General features: G+C 36.6%; 1 protein-coding gene across 1 annotated transcript in view; it reads right to left on the bottom strand.

The window, feature by feature from the left end:
• Nucleotides 1-15,081, bottom strand: part of LOC102846469 (interferon-induced guanylate-binding protein 1-like) — a 41,764-nt gene that overhangs the window by 18,709 nt on the left and 7,974 nt on the right. The window contains exons 3-5 of the mRNA XM_006898229.1: nucleotides 7,668-7,777; nucleotides 4,612-4,808; nucleotides 4,065-4,307 (exon numbers count right to left, since the gene is read on the bottom strand). Coding sequence (XP_006898291.1) covers nucleotides 4,065-4,307; nucleotides 4,612-4,808; nucleotides 7,668-7,777 — 550 coding nt within the window. The remainder of the gene's footprint in view (nucleotides 1-4,064; nucleotides 4,308-4,611; nucleotides 4,809-7,667; nucleotides 7,778-15,081) is intronic.

The following is a 15,081-nucleotide window of genomic DNA, read 5'->3' as shown; positions in this document are numbered from 1 at the left end:
CACACACACACACACACACACACACACACACACACACACACATCCTAGCTTTCTTTGTTCTTTTTTGTTCTGTACATGGAAAAATCTATAGTGGCGCCTTAGATGGTAGCTCACAAGCTTTTAAGGCCACAGACACTGCTCACCAAAAGGAACATTGTCTTTGCAGACTCTTCTGGGCTAATTAGCATGGATATTCCCAGAGTTCCATTAGGGTGCCTTTCTTTAATTCTTAAATTTCACCTATTATACGTCTTTTTTAATTTCACACCCAAAATATCTCTGGAACTTTAATTTTTACCATATCCACTGCTATAACCTCATCTAACATATTGCTATCTACTGTTGGACCATTGCAAATAGAATCTTTTAATTAATTATAGAAAACTATCCAAAAAATTACTGAGAAAGATTGTTTTGTATAAAACAGATAGTTTCATTTTCTGCTTACTCTCCTTCACTATCTTCCTACAAGCTGGGAATTGGCCTTTCAAGAACTGTTCCTGCAGGCTTTTGCAATCATGCTCCACTCTGATTCACTGTACACCAGTACCAATCATATTGACTTTCTTTTGTTTTCTTGAAATTGCAAAGTTTCATGCCTCTAAGTCTTCTCCTAAAATTAATATTTACTCTCTCTGTGAAAGTGTTCTCCTCTGCCATTTTTCTGATTTTCCACTACTGATTTTTAATTTTCATCTTAAACATTGCTTTTACAGATATATATTCTCTACACTACAGCATAATTTATGTTCTCTCATTTCAAATACTAAAAGTAAATGGAACTCATTCTCATTAAATCAATTACAACCTTTCCCATCCCTGTTGTTGTTGTTGTTGTTGTGTACTAGAGTCAGAACCTGTCCATAGTTGACCCTCTAGTGGGTGTCCAGGGCCAGTTAATTGTACCTGAGGAGATAGCTCATCCTTCTCCCACTGAGCAGCTCACTGATTTGAACCAAGTGCTGCCCCTGTAGGATATAGTTAAATGGACTCATGGAGTTCTCTAGGGTGTAATCTCTTTTGCATTCCCAACCTGAAGGTGGGTGGTTCAAACCCATCACCTTCTTCAAGAAAGATGGACAGTCTCCTCTTATGTAAGAAGTACAGCTTTAAAAAAAATCACTGGTGGGTCAGCTATGAGTTGTTCCAGACCCAGAGCAATGAGTTCAAATGAATCTATATAGAAGCAGATTATCATGTCTGACACCCACAGAGCAGCTGATCAGTTAAAACCGCCAACCTTTCCATTAGTAGCCCAGCACTTTAACCACTACACTATCAGGACACTCACTGTTTCATAACGGTCTATTATTTTGATTTCTTGTGCTAATCACCATTTAGCATTATGAGTTTTTTACTTCTTTAAAAAGTACTTTTTTTAGTCTTATTATGCTTAGAAAAATGATAGAAATCACAACTATTTTATTCAGCATTATTCCCAATGGCTGTCACAGTGGTGATTAATTGTAGGCATTTAGGTGTAGATGGTGCTGTCCCTCCACCTTTCCAAGCATGATGTCCTTCACTAAGGATCAGTACCTCCTAGTAATGTGCCCAAAGTATGTGAGACAGACCCTTAAAATCCTTGCCTCCAAGAAGCAGGTTGGTTTCCCTCTCTCCAGGACAAAACTGTTTGTTGTCTTGGTAGTCGAAGATAAACAATCTCCTCCAGCACCACAACTCAAAAAGACTTTTATTCTTTTTCTATGATCCTTATTCATTCCTTGCTCAGCTCTCTCAAGTAATGGCGAAGACCATAGCTTGGATCTGGTGCACCTGAGTCTCTTGACTGACATTGTTGCTCGTCAGTACACTGGAGAGGTCCCTGACAGCAATGTTTCCTAATGCAATTCATCTTTTGATTCCTGGCTATTTGTACCAAGAGTGTTGATTATGGAGCCAAACAAGTCGAAGATCTTAACAATCTCAATGCCTTCTCCATCTATCATGATGCTGCCAGTTGGCCCAGTGGTTAGAGGATCTTTGTTTACTTGGTGTTGAGCTTAAATCCATATTGAAGGCTGCAGTCCTTGACCTTCTTCAGCAAATGTTTCAGATCCTCTTCTGTTTCAGCAAGCAAGATCATCTGCATAGCGCAGATTGTTGATGAGTCAATCTTGATACCACATTTTCATCATAAAGTCCATCCTCCCCAATTATCTGCTCCACATACAGACTGAAGATGTATGAATGATTCAAATTCCAAAATGTCTGTAGATGTTCATTGAAATAAAAAAAAAATAAAGAAATAAATCAAAAATAAAAAGAAATGGGAAAAAAAGATATGGAGATAGAAAGCATCTCTGATGTACACCTTTTCTGATTTTAAACCATGCAGTATTTCCTTGCTCTATTCTGATGACTGCTTCCTGGTCAAAGTACAGGTTTAGCATAATCAAAATTAAGTGTTCTGGGATTCCCATTCTCCTCAAGGTTAACCACAAATTGTTGTGATCCACATAGTGCCTTTACATAGTCAATGAAACACAGATTCCTTTAGTATTCACTGCTTTTCCCAAGATCCATCTGACATTCATACCTATTGCCATAGTCTCTTCTAAATCCAGCTTGTATTTCTGGTAGTTCTTTTTTTATATACTCTTCTAGTGGTTTTTGGATAATCATCAGCAGGATTTTGCTTGCATGTGATATTAATTATATTGCTCAATAATTTCCAAACTCTGTTAGATCATACTTGTTTGATTTTATGTTTTGGGGGATGTTTTGTATGAGAATAAATATGGATCTCTTCCAGTCAGTTGGCCATTTTGTTGCCTTCAGATTTTTTGGCACAAACCAGTGAGCATGTCCAGTACTGCATCTATTTTTTGAAATATGTCAATTGGTATCCATCAATTCGAGGGGTCTTGTTTTTTACCAGTTCCTTGAACCAGCAGCTTGAACTTCCTTCTTCATCTCCATTGGCTCTTGATTATATGCTGTTTCATGAAATTCTTCGGTGTCAGCCAATTGTTTTTGGTACAATGACTATGTATACTCTTTCCATCTTCTTCTGATCGTTCCTTGGTCATTCAACATTCTGCCCTTTGCATCATTAAGTATTGCAACTTGAGGCTTGAATTTATTCAGCAGTTCCTTCAGAGTATGAAATGCAGTCTGGCCCTTTTGATTTTCTGACTCCAGTTCTTTGCACATTTTATTATAATACTTTGCTTTGTCTTCCCATGATGTCCTCGGAAATCTTTTTATTCAGCTCTTAAACTTCTTGATTTCTTCCCTTTGCTCTGGCTTCTTGGTGCCCTAGTACAATATTCAGAATATCTTTGGTCATAAATCTTGGTCTTTCCTTCTTCCTCTGTCTTTGTAATGACCTTTTGTATTCTTCGCACATGATATACTTAATATCTTCTTACAGCTCATCTGATCTTCACTCATTAGTGCTCAAGGCCTCAAATCTGCTCCTAAGATGGTTTTTAAATTCAGATGGGATAGATTCAAGGTGAAAATTTGGTTTTTGTGGATTTAATTTTCTTTAGCTACAGTTTGAACTTGCATAAGAGTAGTTTATGGTCTGTTCCACAATAAGACTTGGCCTGGTTTTTACAGTTGATACTGAGCTTCTTCAACGATTTTCCCCACCTACATAATCAATATGATTCCTGTGTAGGCCCTCAGATGAAGTTCATGTACAGCTACTGTTTGAGTAACTTATAAAATTTAGTTGCATTGATTGTACAGAATATTGTCACTTTATCCCCAGCTTCATTTCTGTAATCAAGTCCTTGTTTTCTGCCAATCTATCCTTCTTCCCTGTTCCCACCATTTGCATTCCAGACATCCATTATTATTAATGCATCTTCTTTGCATGTTCAATCCATTTCTGACTGCAAAAGTTGCTAGAAGTTCTCTATTTCCTTCTCTTTGGCTTTGTTTCTGATGCATATATTTGAATGATGATGGTATTAATAAGCCTTCCTTGTAGGAATATGGATATTATCCTGCCTCTTACAACACTGCATTTCAAGATAGATCTAAAATTGGCCTTTTAAACTATGAATACAGAGAAAAGTGCAGGTAAGAATTGGAATGAGAGGGAAACTCACGTGTTCCATTGAGAATGATGCCACCTGAAAGGGTTTTGGCCTTGGAATGACTGAATATGTAGGAGCAGAACTTTTCAACTTGGTTTACAAACTCAGGGTTCAACTCTTCCTTCTGGAGGTTCTCAAGACTAGTAAGGTTCCTGGTCTCAACAGGTTGGTAAAAAATAAAGCATTTCTTCTCAGGGAAGAACTTTCGGATGCATAATCGAGGCTCATTAAAGCTTTTAATCTTTGGATCAGTACCTGAGGGAGTGGAAATTAGAGGCAATACAATTTAAAATAATTACTATAAATAACTGAGTCCTCTACATCTTAATTTTATAAGGTCTATATAAATAACACTTAGCAAATTGTGGACCAGACCTTTTTTTAAAAAGGATTTGTTGCAAGAATAAAAACCTGGTTCTAGTTCAAAGATTTTTATAACCTCTAGCACTATTGCTAGGCAAACATGGTTAAGAAGTAATAATTTTTAAGCATCTACACAGACATTGGAATCATTATTGTTTATATCTCTTTTTGCTACTAAATCACCAGCCCCAGGCACCTTGTTTTAGCTTTAGTGAACGCTCCAGGTATTCATCAGCAGTGATGGGTTGTCCATCTGCTTCCAGATCTAGGGAGAAATCTCTGAGAGCCCACACAAAGGAAGGGAAGAAGCTCACAAAGTTAGCTGAATCATCAGCCTCCCTGATACTGGGCAAGGATTTTGCCCTGATTCGATCTGTCAGCTCAGTCACATAGCTGAGGTATTAATTTAGGAAAAGAGCAGAGAAGTAATAACACTTTAAATTCTCCTTTCTCTAAATTTTTATCTGAAACAATTTTTCTTCTTCATTTTATTTTTCATTCATTCATACAGTCCACAAATATATTTTTTAACATCTTTATAAAGGAGGGACTGTCCTAGGAATTAAAAGTAGTATAATTCATAAGATAATGCTGTCATCATAACTATAAGGGAGGCTGGCAATAAACAAGGAAACAAAAAATATAGTAAAACATCAGTTATAGAAAATGATTATTGTGAAGAAAAAGAGATCCAGTGAAAGTATAAGGGAATATTTATATATGCATCCTCTCTTAGTTCATATTTGAACTTCATAGTCATATTCAGAAATCTGAATGAACAGAGTCATCAATCCATCCCTATAGAAAAATATTGGAGAAGTCTTCCTGGTAGACACAATCACACATACAAATTCTTAGATATAGAATAAGTGAGTACGTCTGATATATAATAAAAAAGTTAATGAGGCTACAATACATTCCAAAAGGTAGAGATTAGACCATGGAAAACATGGAGGACACAATAAGGGATTTAATTTTAACCTAAATTTAATGGTTATCCATTGGGAGTTTTTAAGCCCAAGGAGACCATTAGATCTGACATCTATTTTTAAAATATCTTCATTTAGTTTGTTCCAACAGGACAAATATTTTGTGAATCCACCCTTTTTTTTGTTTTTATTATTATTATTTTGTGTGCATGTACCGTCAAATCAGATCTGACTGGTACAGGAGGATATTGCGCCTCCTTCTCCGGCAGAGCATCTGGTGGATTCGAACCGTGTTTTTCTGGGATTGCAGCGCAGTTTCTTGCCACTAGGCCACTGAATCCACTCTTTTAAAAAGTAGAGAAGGATTTACACATAGAAAGAAAAGAATCTGGAATGATTATCAAGAATGGGAATGGATGTGAAGGGTAATAAAATTCAATAGCAAGATAAAACACATTTACAAAGGTGACGTGAAAGACAATATAAGGGATATCCAATAAATAGGGTAGAGTTATAAAGAGGTTCAAAAGAAAGTAGAAATTAAAAAGAGAGAGATACCATTGTAGTTAGTGTAGCATCTGCAAGAAACAAATATATAAACAAGGAATAATATTTATACAGCTCAAGGAGTTGTTGTTGTTGTTCTGTCAAATCAGAACTGAACCGTAGCTGACCCTCTAGCAGGTATTCAGAAGCAGTAAATCGCGTGGGAGGAGACTGTCCACCCTTCTCCCACAGAGCAATTGGTGGTTTAGAACCTCATGCTTTTGGGATTGCGGTAAAACGTCTTACCATTGGCTACCAGATCTCCCTGCTCAGGTGGTAAACTAAATGAAATATAATGGAAGCCTTAGTCTATAACTGTTAAAGAGAAGCATGTGAGGATTGTGCTGGAGAAATTCTTTTAAATGATGCTGACAGGACTTGCTTATTAATTGGTTAGAGTAAAAGAAGAGGCATTCAGGACCATTTCAACATTTTTACATGATGATATAAGAACTTGCTGTGATAAAGAATACTGAAAAAGAGTAAATTTAATGTGAAAATAAAGAGTTCTGTTTTGGAGATATTAAGTTTGATGTGTTTCTTACTCATCTAAACGGACATGATAAGGGTTGCTGGATATACAAGTTTAAACCTGAAAGCAAAGGTTATGTTTGCAGAGCTATTTGATGATATTTACATGAGTAATACCAAGCTTTAAGCTGAATGAGATCACAGAGAGAAGTTGAGTAGATACAGGGGAGAAAATGAGGAGGAACTAAGACTGTAGTATTTAGAGACCAAGAAAAGAAAGAGATCGGTAACAGTATAGCCAATGACGCAGCTATAAAATTAAAGAAATCTTGCAATCCAGACAACAAAACAACCAAGCGTTTAGAAGGGTAGAAGAGATTTTTCTTGTTTTAATTCAAAGTTAAATAAGAAGTGAACTGGGAACTGGACTTTAGATACTGTTTTTGTTGTTAGGGACTGTCAAGTTGGCTTCCACTAAAGGCAACCTTGTGAATAATAGATCTGAACCTGTTCTGCCCTCATCATCTCTGGCTTTGAGATACAAAAATGTGAAATCTATCCTGACAAAAAAAGTAATTTCATGCAAAGCTTGAAACCAAAATGATAAAGAAATGATATTGTTACTATGGGTAATGCAAAGATGTGAAAGAAAAGCTTATTAGGAAATATGAAACTGAAAGTTGCTGAGTATCTATTGATTGCTCAAGTCTCTAGAAAGACAACAAACTAAAAGCTAAAAATCTCTAATAAATGAAGCATTTTTTATTGAGAAGTTGGTAGAAGATGGCAAGAAATATCAGTGATACTGTCAGAGGGCATACCTTTCAACATAGATTCTGTTTTTTACTGGTACTAGAGAAAGTATATTGTAACTGTAATAAGTAATAAGAATAGCATCTAATTTATTTCTATGTTCTGTGCAACACAAAGAACAAGAAATAAGACAGATAAACAATAAGGACCATTTGAGTAGCATTATTGACAGAGGAAAGCCAGGTGTGCTTAGAAAAGAAACATTTAGAGAAAATGATACATAGATTTTTGTTATGATGAGAACAAGCATTCCAGAAGACTTTGAGGATTGAGATTAGAAGGAAGTTTGAAACAGAGATAAAGTACAGAATCTTGCAGAGGTAAAGATAATGTGTGATTAGAAAATTATCGTCTCAGGGTGATTGAAATAAACTTGGTTATTAATTATAATGTGATTCATCATGGAGGAGACTTATGAATTCTTCTGTGACTGGTGAAAAAAAGAAGCCTTTATTTTCTGGATTTGGTTTTATTTGGGACCACAAAAGGATACTGCAGTTGTTCCATGGCTTGCTGGTTGATGATTCCCATGCTGTTGTATATGAAGGTGCTGCTCAGCAGTATTGCCAAGGCAAAGATCCAGGAGTCACTCTGATTGTCTTCCTGGAAGTCAGAGCAGAGACCACATAGAATAGTCACTAAGAACATATGCTTTCAATTCCAACAGATGAAGTCTGAATTCCCGTTTTAGATATACATTTCCCTGTGTATTTATTTACCATCTCTACCATTATTAATATTTTGATCTTACTTAGGTGGACAGTCAACATTCTTGGCACCAGTAGTGAAGAAATCAAAAGATAAGTTGCTTTGGGAAAGTCTGCTGGCAGGGACCTCTCTAGAGGGCTAAATAGCAACATGTTAGATTAGAGACTAATGAATGTCTGATCCAGGCGATGATCTTCTCAATCACTTGCTAAATATCTGAAGGCTGTACAATGAGTTAGGATTACAAAAAAAGAATCGATGCCTTTGAACTGTCGTGCTCAAAAACAATATTGAACATACCATGGACTGTCAAGAAAACAAACTAGTCTGTCCTAGAAAGGGTGAACACAAGTTGCTCGTTGGAGGCAAGGATTTTGAAGCTCCGTCTCACATACATTGGGCATGTGGCCAGTAGGAACAGTCCATGGAGAAGGTCATTCTTGGGAAGGTAGAGGGACAATGAAGGAAAGGAATACCTTGGATGAGATGATTGATACAATGACTGTGGCATTGGGAACAGATGTGTCAATCTCCTGATTGGCTCAAGATAGGGCAAGGTTCAGAGCTATGATTCACTGACTGGCTCACTATGATTCTCAGTTGACTTGAGAGCAAATAACGACAATGAATTTTTTAACATCCAATTTATGGTGTTGAGAAATTTAAATAAGATATCGTGATCAAATGCATGTCAGAGTGTTATGCACATAAGCATTTGAAAATAGAGATAATGACTGGCTACAGATATACAAATATATCTCCTTAATTTAGATATTGCCCTCTTCCCCTTTAATGACATATCATATTATTCAATTTTAACAATTCTTTAAAGCATAATACTTTTAAGAGTACTAATACTTCTTTTTTTATCAGATCTCAGACTTTAATTTGTAGTTCTGCTATAGATAAGACCATTTTTTAACATTTTTCTGAATCTCCATTGTTAAACGCCACACATGTTTTGTAAAGATGTAATCTTTGCAGTCAGGATTAGAAATACTTTAAACAGGTTCAGCAAAATATTATGCCATGTTTTGTGTGAAAGACACATGGCTGAAAATATCACTAGCCATTATTGTGTAGTCTATTGGACTGCATATCCTAATGGACTATCATACTCTTTCCCTGATAATTCAGTGAAATTATTGGTACATGATTTGGGCAGACTCTCAAATCAGTATTATGCTCAGAGCTTATATTTCTTCCTCAGCCCCCAGAATAGTCTTCATTTGGCTAATAAATTAGATCCTAGGTCAAGCTTTCAGTGCAAAAAAAGTAATTCACTTTTGTGATCAGCTGAAAACGTAAGTTAATATTTGAAGAACTCAGTCAGAGGCTGTCTAAATTATGATTGGCATCCAGTCCTTGGAGAAGGTCATCATGCTCAGAAGGAAGGAGGCACAGCACAGGGTAGGAAGACCCCAGATGAGATGGACTGATACAGTAACTGGGCCAAAGGGGGTAGGTATGTCAGAGTCAGTGAGAGTGGCTTCAGAGTTGCTGTACATAGGATCGCTAAGGATCTCAGGTGACTCGATGTGACATAACAACAGCCACAATACCACCACTAACAACAAAGTACGTATATGCATAACATTTGAGAAATTGTTATGTGCTGTTGTCAGCTGTGACTCATAGCAGCCTTATATATATAGCTCTGAACCTATTTTTTAAAATGAAAATAAAGTTTTTGTTTTATACTGGTTTACTTACAAAGTTCATATACATTGTTTTTCACACCAGATATTTTCTCTGTCCTTTACCTACCCTCCCCCCACCTTTTTTGTGCAACATTATGATTAATCATCTCTACCCAACTCCTCCACCTATACTAAACCCAAATTTTTTTTTCTTTTTATTGCCCCCCAATTTCCTCCCTTGGATCCTCATACACATTCAATAATGGCCTTATATAGTATTTATCTTATGGGACTGAGTTAGGTCACTTAGCATAATACTCTCCATCCATTATCTTGTAAGTTAGGTAGTGATTTACAAAATCATTACTCGTGCTTGCTTTCTAGTATACCATAGTGTGAATTTACCATAATTTCTTAATCCATTTGATTCTGGTTGGAAATTGGGGCTGTTTCCATGTTCTTGCGATGGTGAATAACATTGCTATGAACACTGAAGTAAAAGTGTCTGCCTATGCCTCAGTTTTCATTTTTCTCAGGGTATATTCCAAGTAGTAGAATAGCTGGGGCATATGGAATTTTTAAGTTTAGCTTTTTGAAAAAATGCCAAAGTGCCTTCCAGAGTGGTCGTACCATTTCACAATACTACCAACAATGTTTAAGAGTTCCTATCTCTCCATATACTGTCCAACATTTACTATGTGCTATCCTGTTAAACTTTGCCAGTGTTACTAGAGTAAGGTGGTATCTAATTGTAGTCTTGATTTGCATCTTTCTTATTGCTAGTGATTTTGAGCATTTCTTCATGTGTTTGTTGGCCACCAAAATATCTTCCTCTGTGAAAAGTCTTTCTATGTCTTTTGCCCAATGTGTAATTGTGTTATCACTTTTCTCTTGTGGAGGCCCTGTCGGATTCTGTAAACTTTTGATATGAGACCATTGTTTCAAATGGTATTGCCACATGTTTGTTCACAGTCAGTAGGTTTCCTTTTCACTCTATTGGAAAATGTTTTTGATGCACACATAGATTTAATCTTTAGAAGGTCTCAATCATCATTTTTGTCCTCTTCAGATTGTTCCTTTCTGTCTGTAGTTCGCAGTCTATGTATACCATAGACTAGGCCATCTAAGCTTGATCCTCAATTGTCTCTTATAAACGTTATAGTTTTGGGCTTTACTCCTAGGTGTCTGATCCACATTGAGTTGATTTTTGTGTATGTTGTGAGATATGGATCCTGTTTCAGCTTTCTGCAGGAAGCATTGTGACAAGAGAAGGAAATTAATTGCATCTAGACAGGCACAGAGATGGCTGAACTGTTGCTATATCCAGATGCTATGATAATGTCCATAGAAAACTCTGAAAACTCTACAAAAACCTGTTAGAGCTAGTACACCGATAAAGTGGCAGGGTTAGAATTAAAAAAACAATAGGAATCCTCTACAGTAACAAAGAGAACGTAGAGAAGGAAACCAAAAAAGCAATACCATTTACAATAGCCAACCCACAAATTGAGCTACTTGGAAGTAAACCTAACTAGAGACACAAAAGACCTGCTCAAAGAAAACTACAGAGCATATCTGCAAGAAACAGTAAAACACCTAAATAACTGAGAAAATGTGCCCTGTTCATGACTCAATATTGTGAAAAATACAATCTTACCAAAAGTAATCTACATGTTCAAGACAATCCCAATACAGATACCAAATTCATTTTTCAAGGAGATTGAAAGGAAATTGTCAAGTTAATTTGGAGAGTAAAGAGACTCCAAGTAAGTAGAGCATTTCCCCATAATTTTTTATGTTTCTCACAGTCAAATATCTTTGTATATTGAATGAAACACAAGTAGACATCTTTCTGGAATTCTGTTTTCAGCTAAGATCCATGTGAAATCAACAATTATATCATCAGTTCTAGCATTTTTCTGTGAATGTACTGTTCAAGCTGGGGGTTTTGAATAATCTTCAGCAAGATCATCTTGCATATGTAATTAATTATAATTTATAGTTTCCACATCCAGTTGGGTCACCGTGTTTTGGAATGTTAACATATATTGATCTCTTCCAGTCAGTTGGCCAGATTGCTGCTTCCAAATTTCTTGGCATAGACTAGTGAGCTGATCCAATATTGCGTCTACTTGTTTAGACAGATCAATTACTAACCCATCAGTTCCTAGGGATTTATTTTTTTCAAATATATTCAATGCATCTTGATCTTTTTCCTTCCTTGGTCCTTGAACATATGCTACTTCCTGAAAAGATTCAGTGTCAACCAAATATTTTCTGTACAATAACCTTCTAAATTCTTTCAATGATCTTTTGATGCTTCCTGCAATGTTCAATATTTTTTTCATAGATTCCATCAGGATTGCAAGTTGAGGCTTCTATATGTTGTTCAAGTCTCTTGAGAAAAATCAAAGTCTGTTCTCTTTTAATTTTTTAACTCTATTGCCACATTTTGTTACTATACTTCACGTTGTCTTCTCAAGATGCCCTTAGAAATCTTCTATTCATCTCTCTTATTTCAGCATCCATTCTGTTTATTTTGAGCTTTGTTCACATAGCGTTGTTATTGTTTTCAGGTGTCTGTCAGTCAACTATGACTCATAGTAATCCTATGAATGATAGAGTTTAACTTTGTCCATTCCTGTGCAATCTTCACCATCTCTGATGTACTCAAGCCCATTATTTGTGTGTGTGTGTGTGTGTGTGTGTGTGTGTGTTTATTAATTTAAATGAAAGTTTACAGACACTTAGAGTTTCCATTCATTGTTAACCCATCGTTTTTAGGGTCCTCTTCTCCTTCACAAATTCTCCATTTTTCTAAGTATGATGTCCTTTTTCAAGAAATAGTCCATCCTGACAACATGCCCAAAGTATGTGAGATGAAGCTTCACCATCAAAGAAACACCCTGGCTGCACTTCCCTAAGACAGATGTGTTTGTTATTTTGGAATCCATAGGATATCCAGTACTATTCTCCAACCCCACAATTCAAAAGCATTATTTCTTATTTCTCTGTGATTTTATTTTTTCATTGCTTATCTTCAGAAGCATAGCAAACAGTTGAAAATATCATGGCATGGATTTTTGAAAAATCATGTTTTTTTGATGTTGCAGTGTAATCCATGTTGAAACCTCTAACTTTTGATCTTCTGTGTCAAGGCTTCAAGTTCTTTTAACTTTCTGTAAGCAAGGTTGTGTCATCTAAATATTCTACGTTGTTGATGGGTCTTCTTCCAATCCTGATGCCACGTTCTTCTTCCTATGGTCCAGATTCTCAAATGATTTGATTATAGTAGAGACTGAATAGATAAAGAGTAAAGATACCACCTGGTGAACACCTTTCCTGATTTTAAATAATATAGTGTGTCCTTGTTCTGTTCAGAAGACTAGCTTCTAAGCCCATGTATAGTGTTTGCATGGGCAAAATTAGTTATTCCATGAAGAATAAAGTGTTCATATATCAGAAAACACTAAATAGAGAAAGTGAAGAGACTATAATATTGACCTTATAAAGCGAGGCACACATGAAGCACCTGCACTGCCGGTGGTCAACAGACATGTGAGAGAGGAAGACAGCAGAAGAGGTGCAGCCATGGGAAGAGAATGATCAAGAGACCAAACCTGTGGCATGAACATCTGCATGAGGGAGTGGAGCAGTGTCAAGACAGAGACGAGCAGCAACAGCTGGGCAGACCAGCACCACAGAGTGACTAGAGGCATGAGTCATCATATCTAGGATTGGCTGAGAGGAAAGGGGGAAGAGGGAGGTCATGCTGACTAGGCAAGGCAGGGGTAAAATGGGGAATGGTAGAAGTGGATATTGGATTAAGGGAGTAAGAGGATGCTGGCATCAGAGAATGGATGCAGAACCAAATCACAGATGCCTAAGGGGGGGGGAGTAGGATTACTTTTACAATGTTAAATATATATCTTTGGCTCTTCTGGGGAAAATCCTCTTCTACTTCCAGTTGTGGTGCTCAGAAAAGTCTTGAACATAATGTGGACTGCCAAGAAGATAAATAGGTCTGTCATGGAGAGGATGAAACCAAGTCTTTCCTTGGAGGCTAGGATTTTGAAGCTCCATCTCATGTACTTTGGGCACATGTCCAGGAGGGACCAGTCCTTGGAGAAGGACATAATGCTAAGAAGGGTGGCAGGACACTGTTGGAGAGGAAGGCCCCAGATGAGATGGATTGATGCAGTAACTGGCGCAATGGAGACTGGTGTGTTGGAATTAATGGGGTTTGCTCAGAAAAGTGCAGGCTTCAGAGCTGCTGTACATTGGGTTGCTATGGGTTGCGGGGAACTCCACAGCACAAAGCTACAGCAACAACAATTAGATATCGTTCTAAATTGAACATCCACATTAGGACAGACTAGGGAGAAGTATTGACCATCTATTTCCAAAACAACAGACCTTCAAAAATCTTATGCACAATTAAGCATGCTTAAATTAGACTAGTAGATATGACACTTGAGGCTGAGCCCTATGGTTGGCAAACACAAAGAAAAAGGAACAGGTGCGAGGAGACACTAGTTATTAGAACACGGAATGTGAGAAGTATGAATGTAGGTAAATTGAATATTGTTAAGAGAGAAATATAACATAAATATTACATCCTAGGCATTGGCAAAATTAAATGGATTGGCATGGGACATTTTGAATCAGACACTCATATGATATCATATGCCAGAAATGAAAAGGTAAAGAAAAATGGAGTCACATTCATAGTTAAAAAGACCATTTGCAGATCAATCTTGAAATACAATTTTGTGAGTGATAGGATAACATCCATGCACATACAAGAAACATCTGTCAAAACTACCATCATTCAAATACACTCACCAACAACCAGAGCCAAAGAGGAGGAAATAAATTATTTCTACCAACTTTTGAAGTCAGAAATGGATTGAACATTCAACCAGGATGCACCCTATAATAATGGATGACTAGCATGCAAAAGTTAGGAATAGAGAAGAAGGATCAATAGTCAGAACCATGGGCGTGGTGACAGAAAAGAGGCTGGAGATATAATAATAGAATTTTATACAGCCAATACTTTATTCATTGCAAATACTTTTCATAAGAAACATAAATGGTGACATTATATATGGACATTCACCTGGTTGTCTTCACAGGAATCAGATTGACTACATCTGTGTAAAGAATTGTTGGATGATCTCAATATCGATGGTAAAAACTAAGTCAAGAGCTGATGGTGGAACAGAACAACAATTACTAATATACAAGTTCAAACTGAAATTAAAGATAATGAAATAAAATACACAAAAGCCAAAATTTGGCCTTGAGTATATCCTACCTGAATTTAAAAAACCATTTCCGGAGCAAATTTGATGACTTGAATACTAACAAGCAAAGGCCAGATGAGCTGTAGGAGGACATCAAGAACACTGTGCATGATGAATGCAAAAGGTCATTACAAAGACAAAGAAGGAAGAAAAGACAAAAATGGACATCAGGAGAGACTGTGAATATTAGACTTGAGCACTAAGAAATCAAAGCAAAGGGAAGAAATCAAGAAGTTAAGGAGCTGATTAG

Source organism: Elephantulus edwardii, unplaced genomic scaffold (assembly GCF_000299155.1).
Source record: "Elephantulus edwardii isolate Elephantulus edwardi_28Jun2011 unplaced genomic scaffold, EleEdw1.0 scaffold00224, whole genome shotgun sequence".
NCBI lineage: Eukaryota > Metazoa > Chordata > Mammalia > Macroscelidea > Macroscelididae > Elephantulus > Elephantulus edwardii.
The sequence above is the reverse complement of the archived record's forward strand: the minus strand, read 5'-3'. Positions and strand labels throughout refer to the sequence as shown.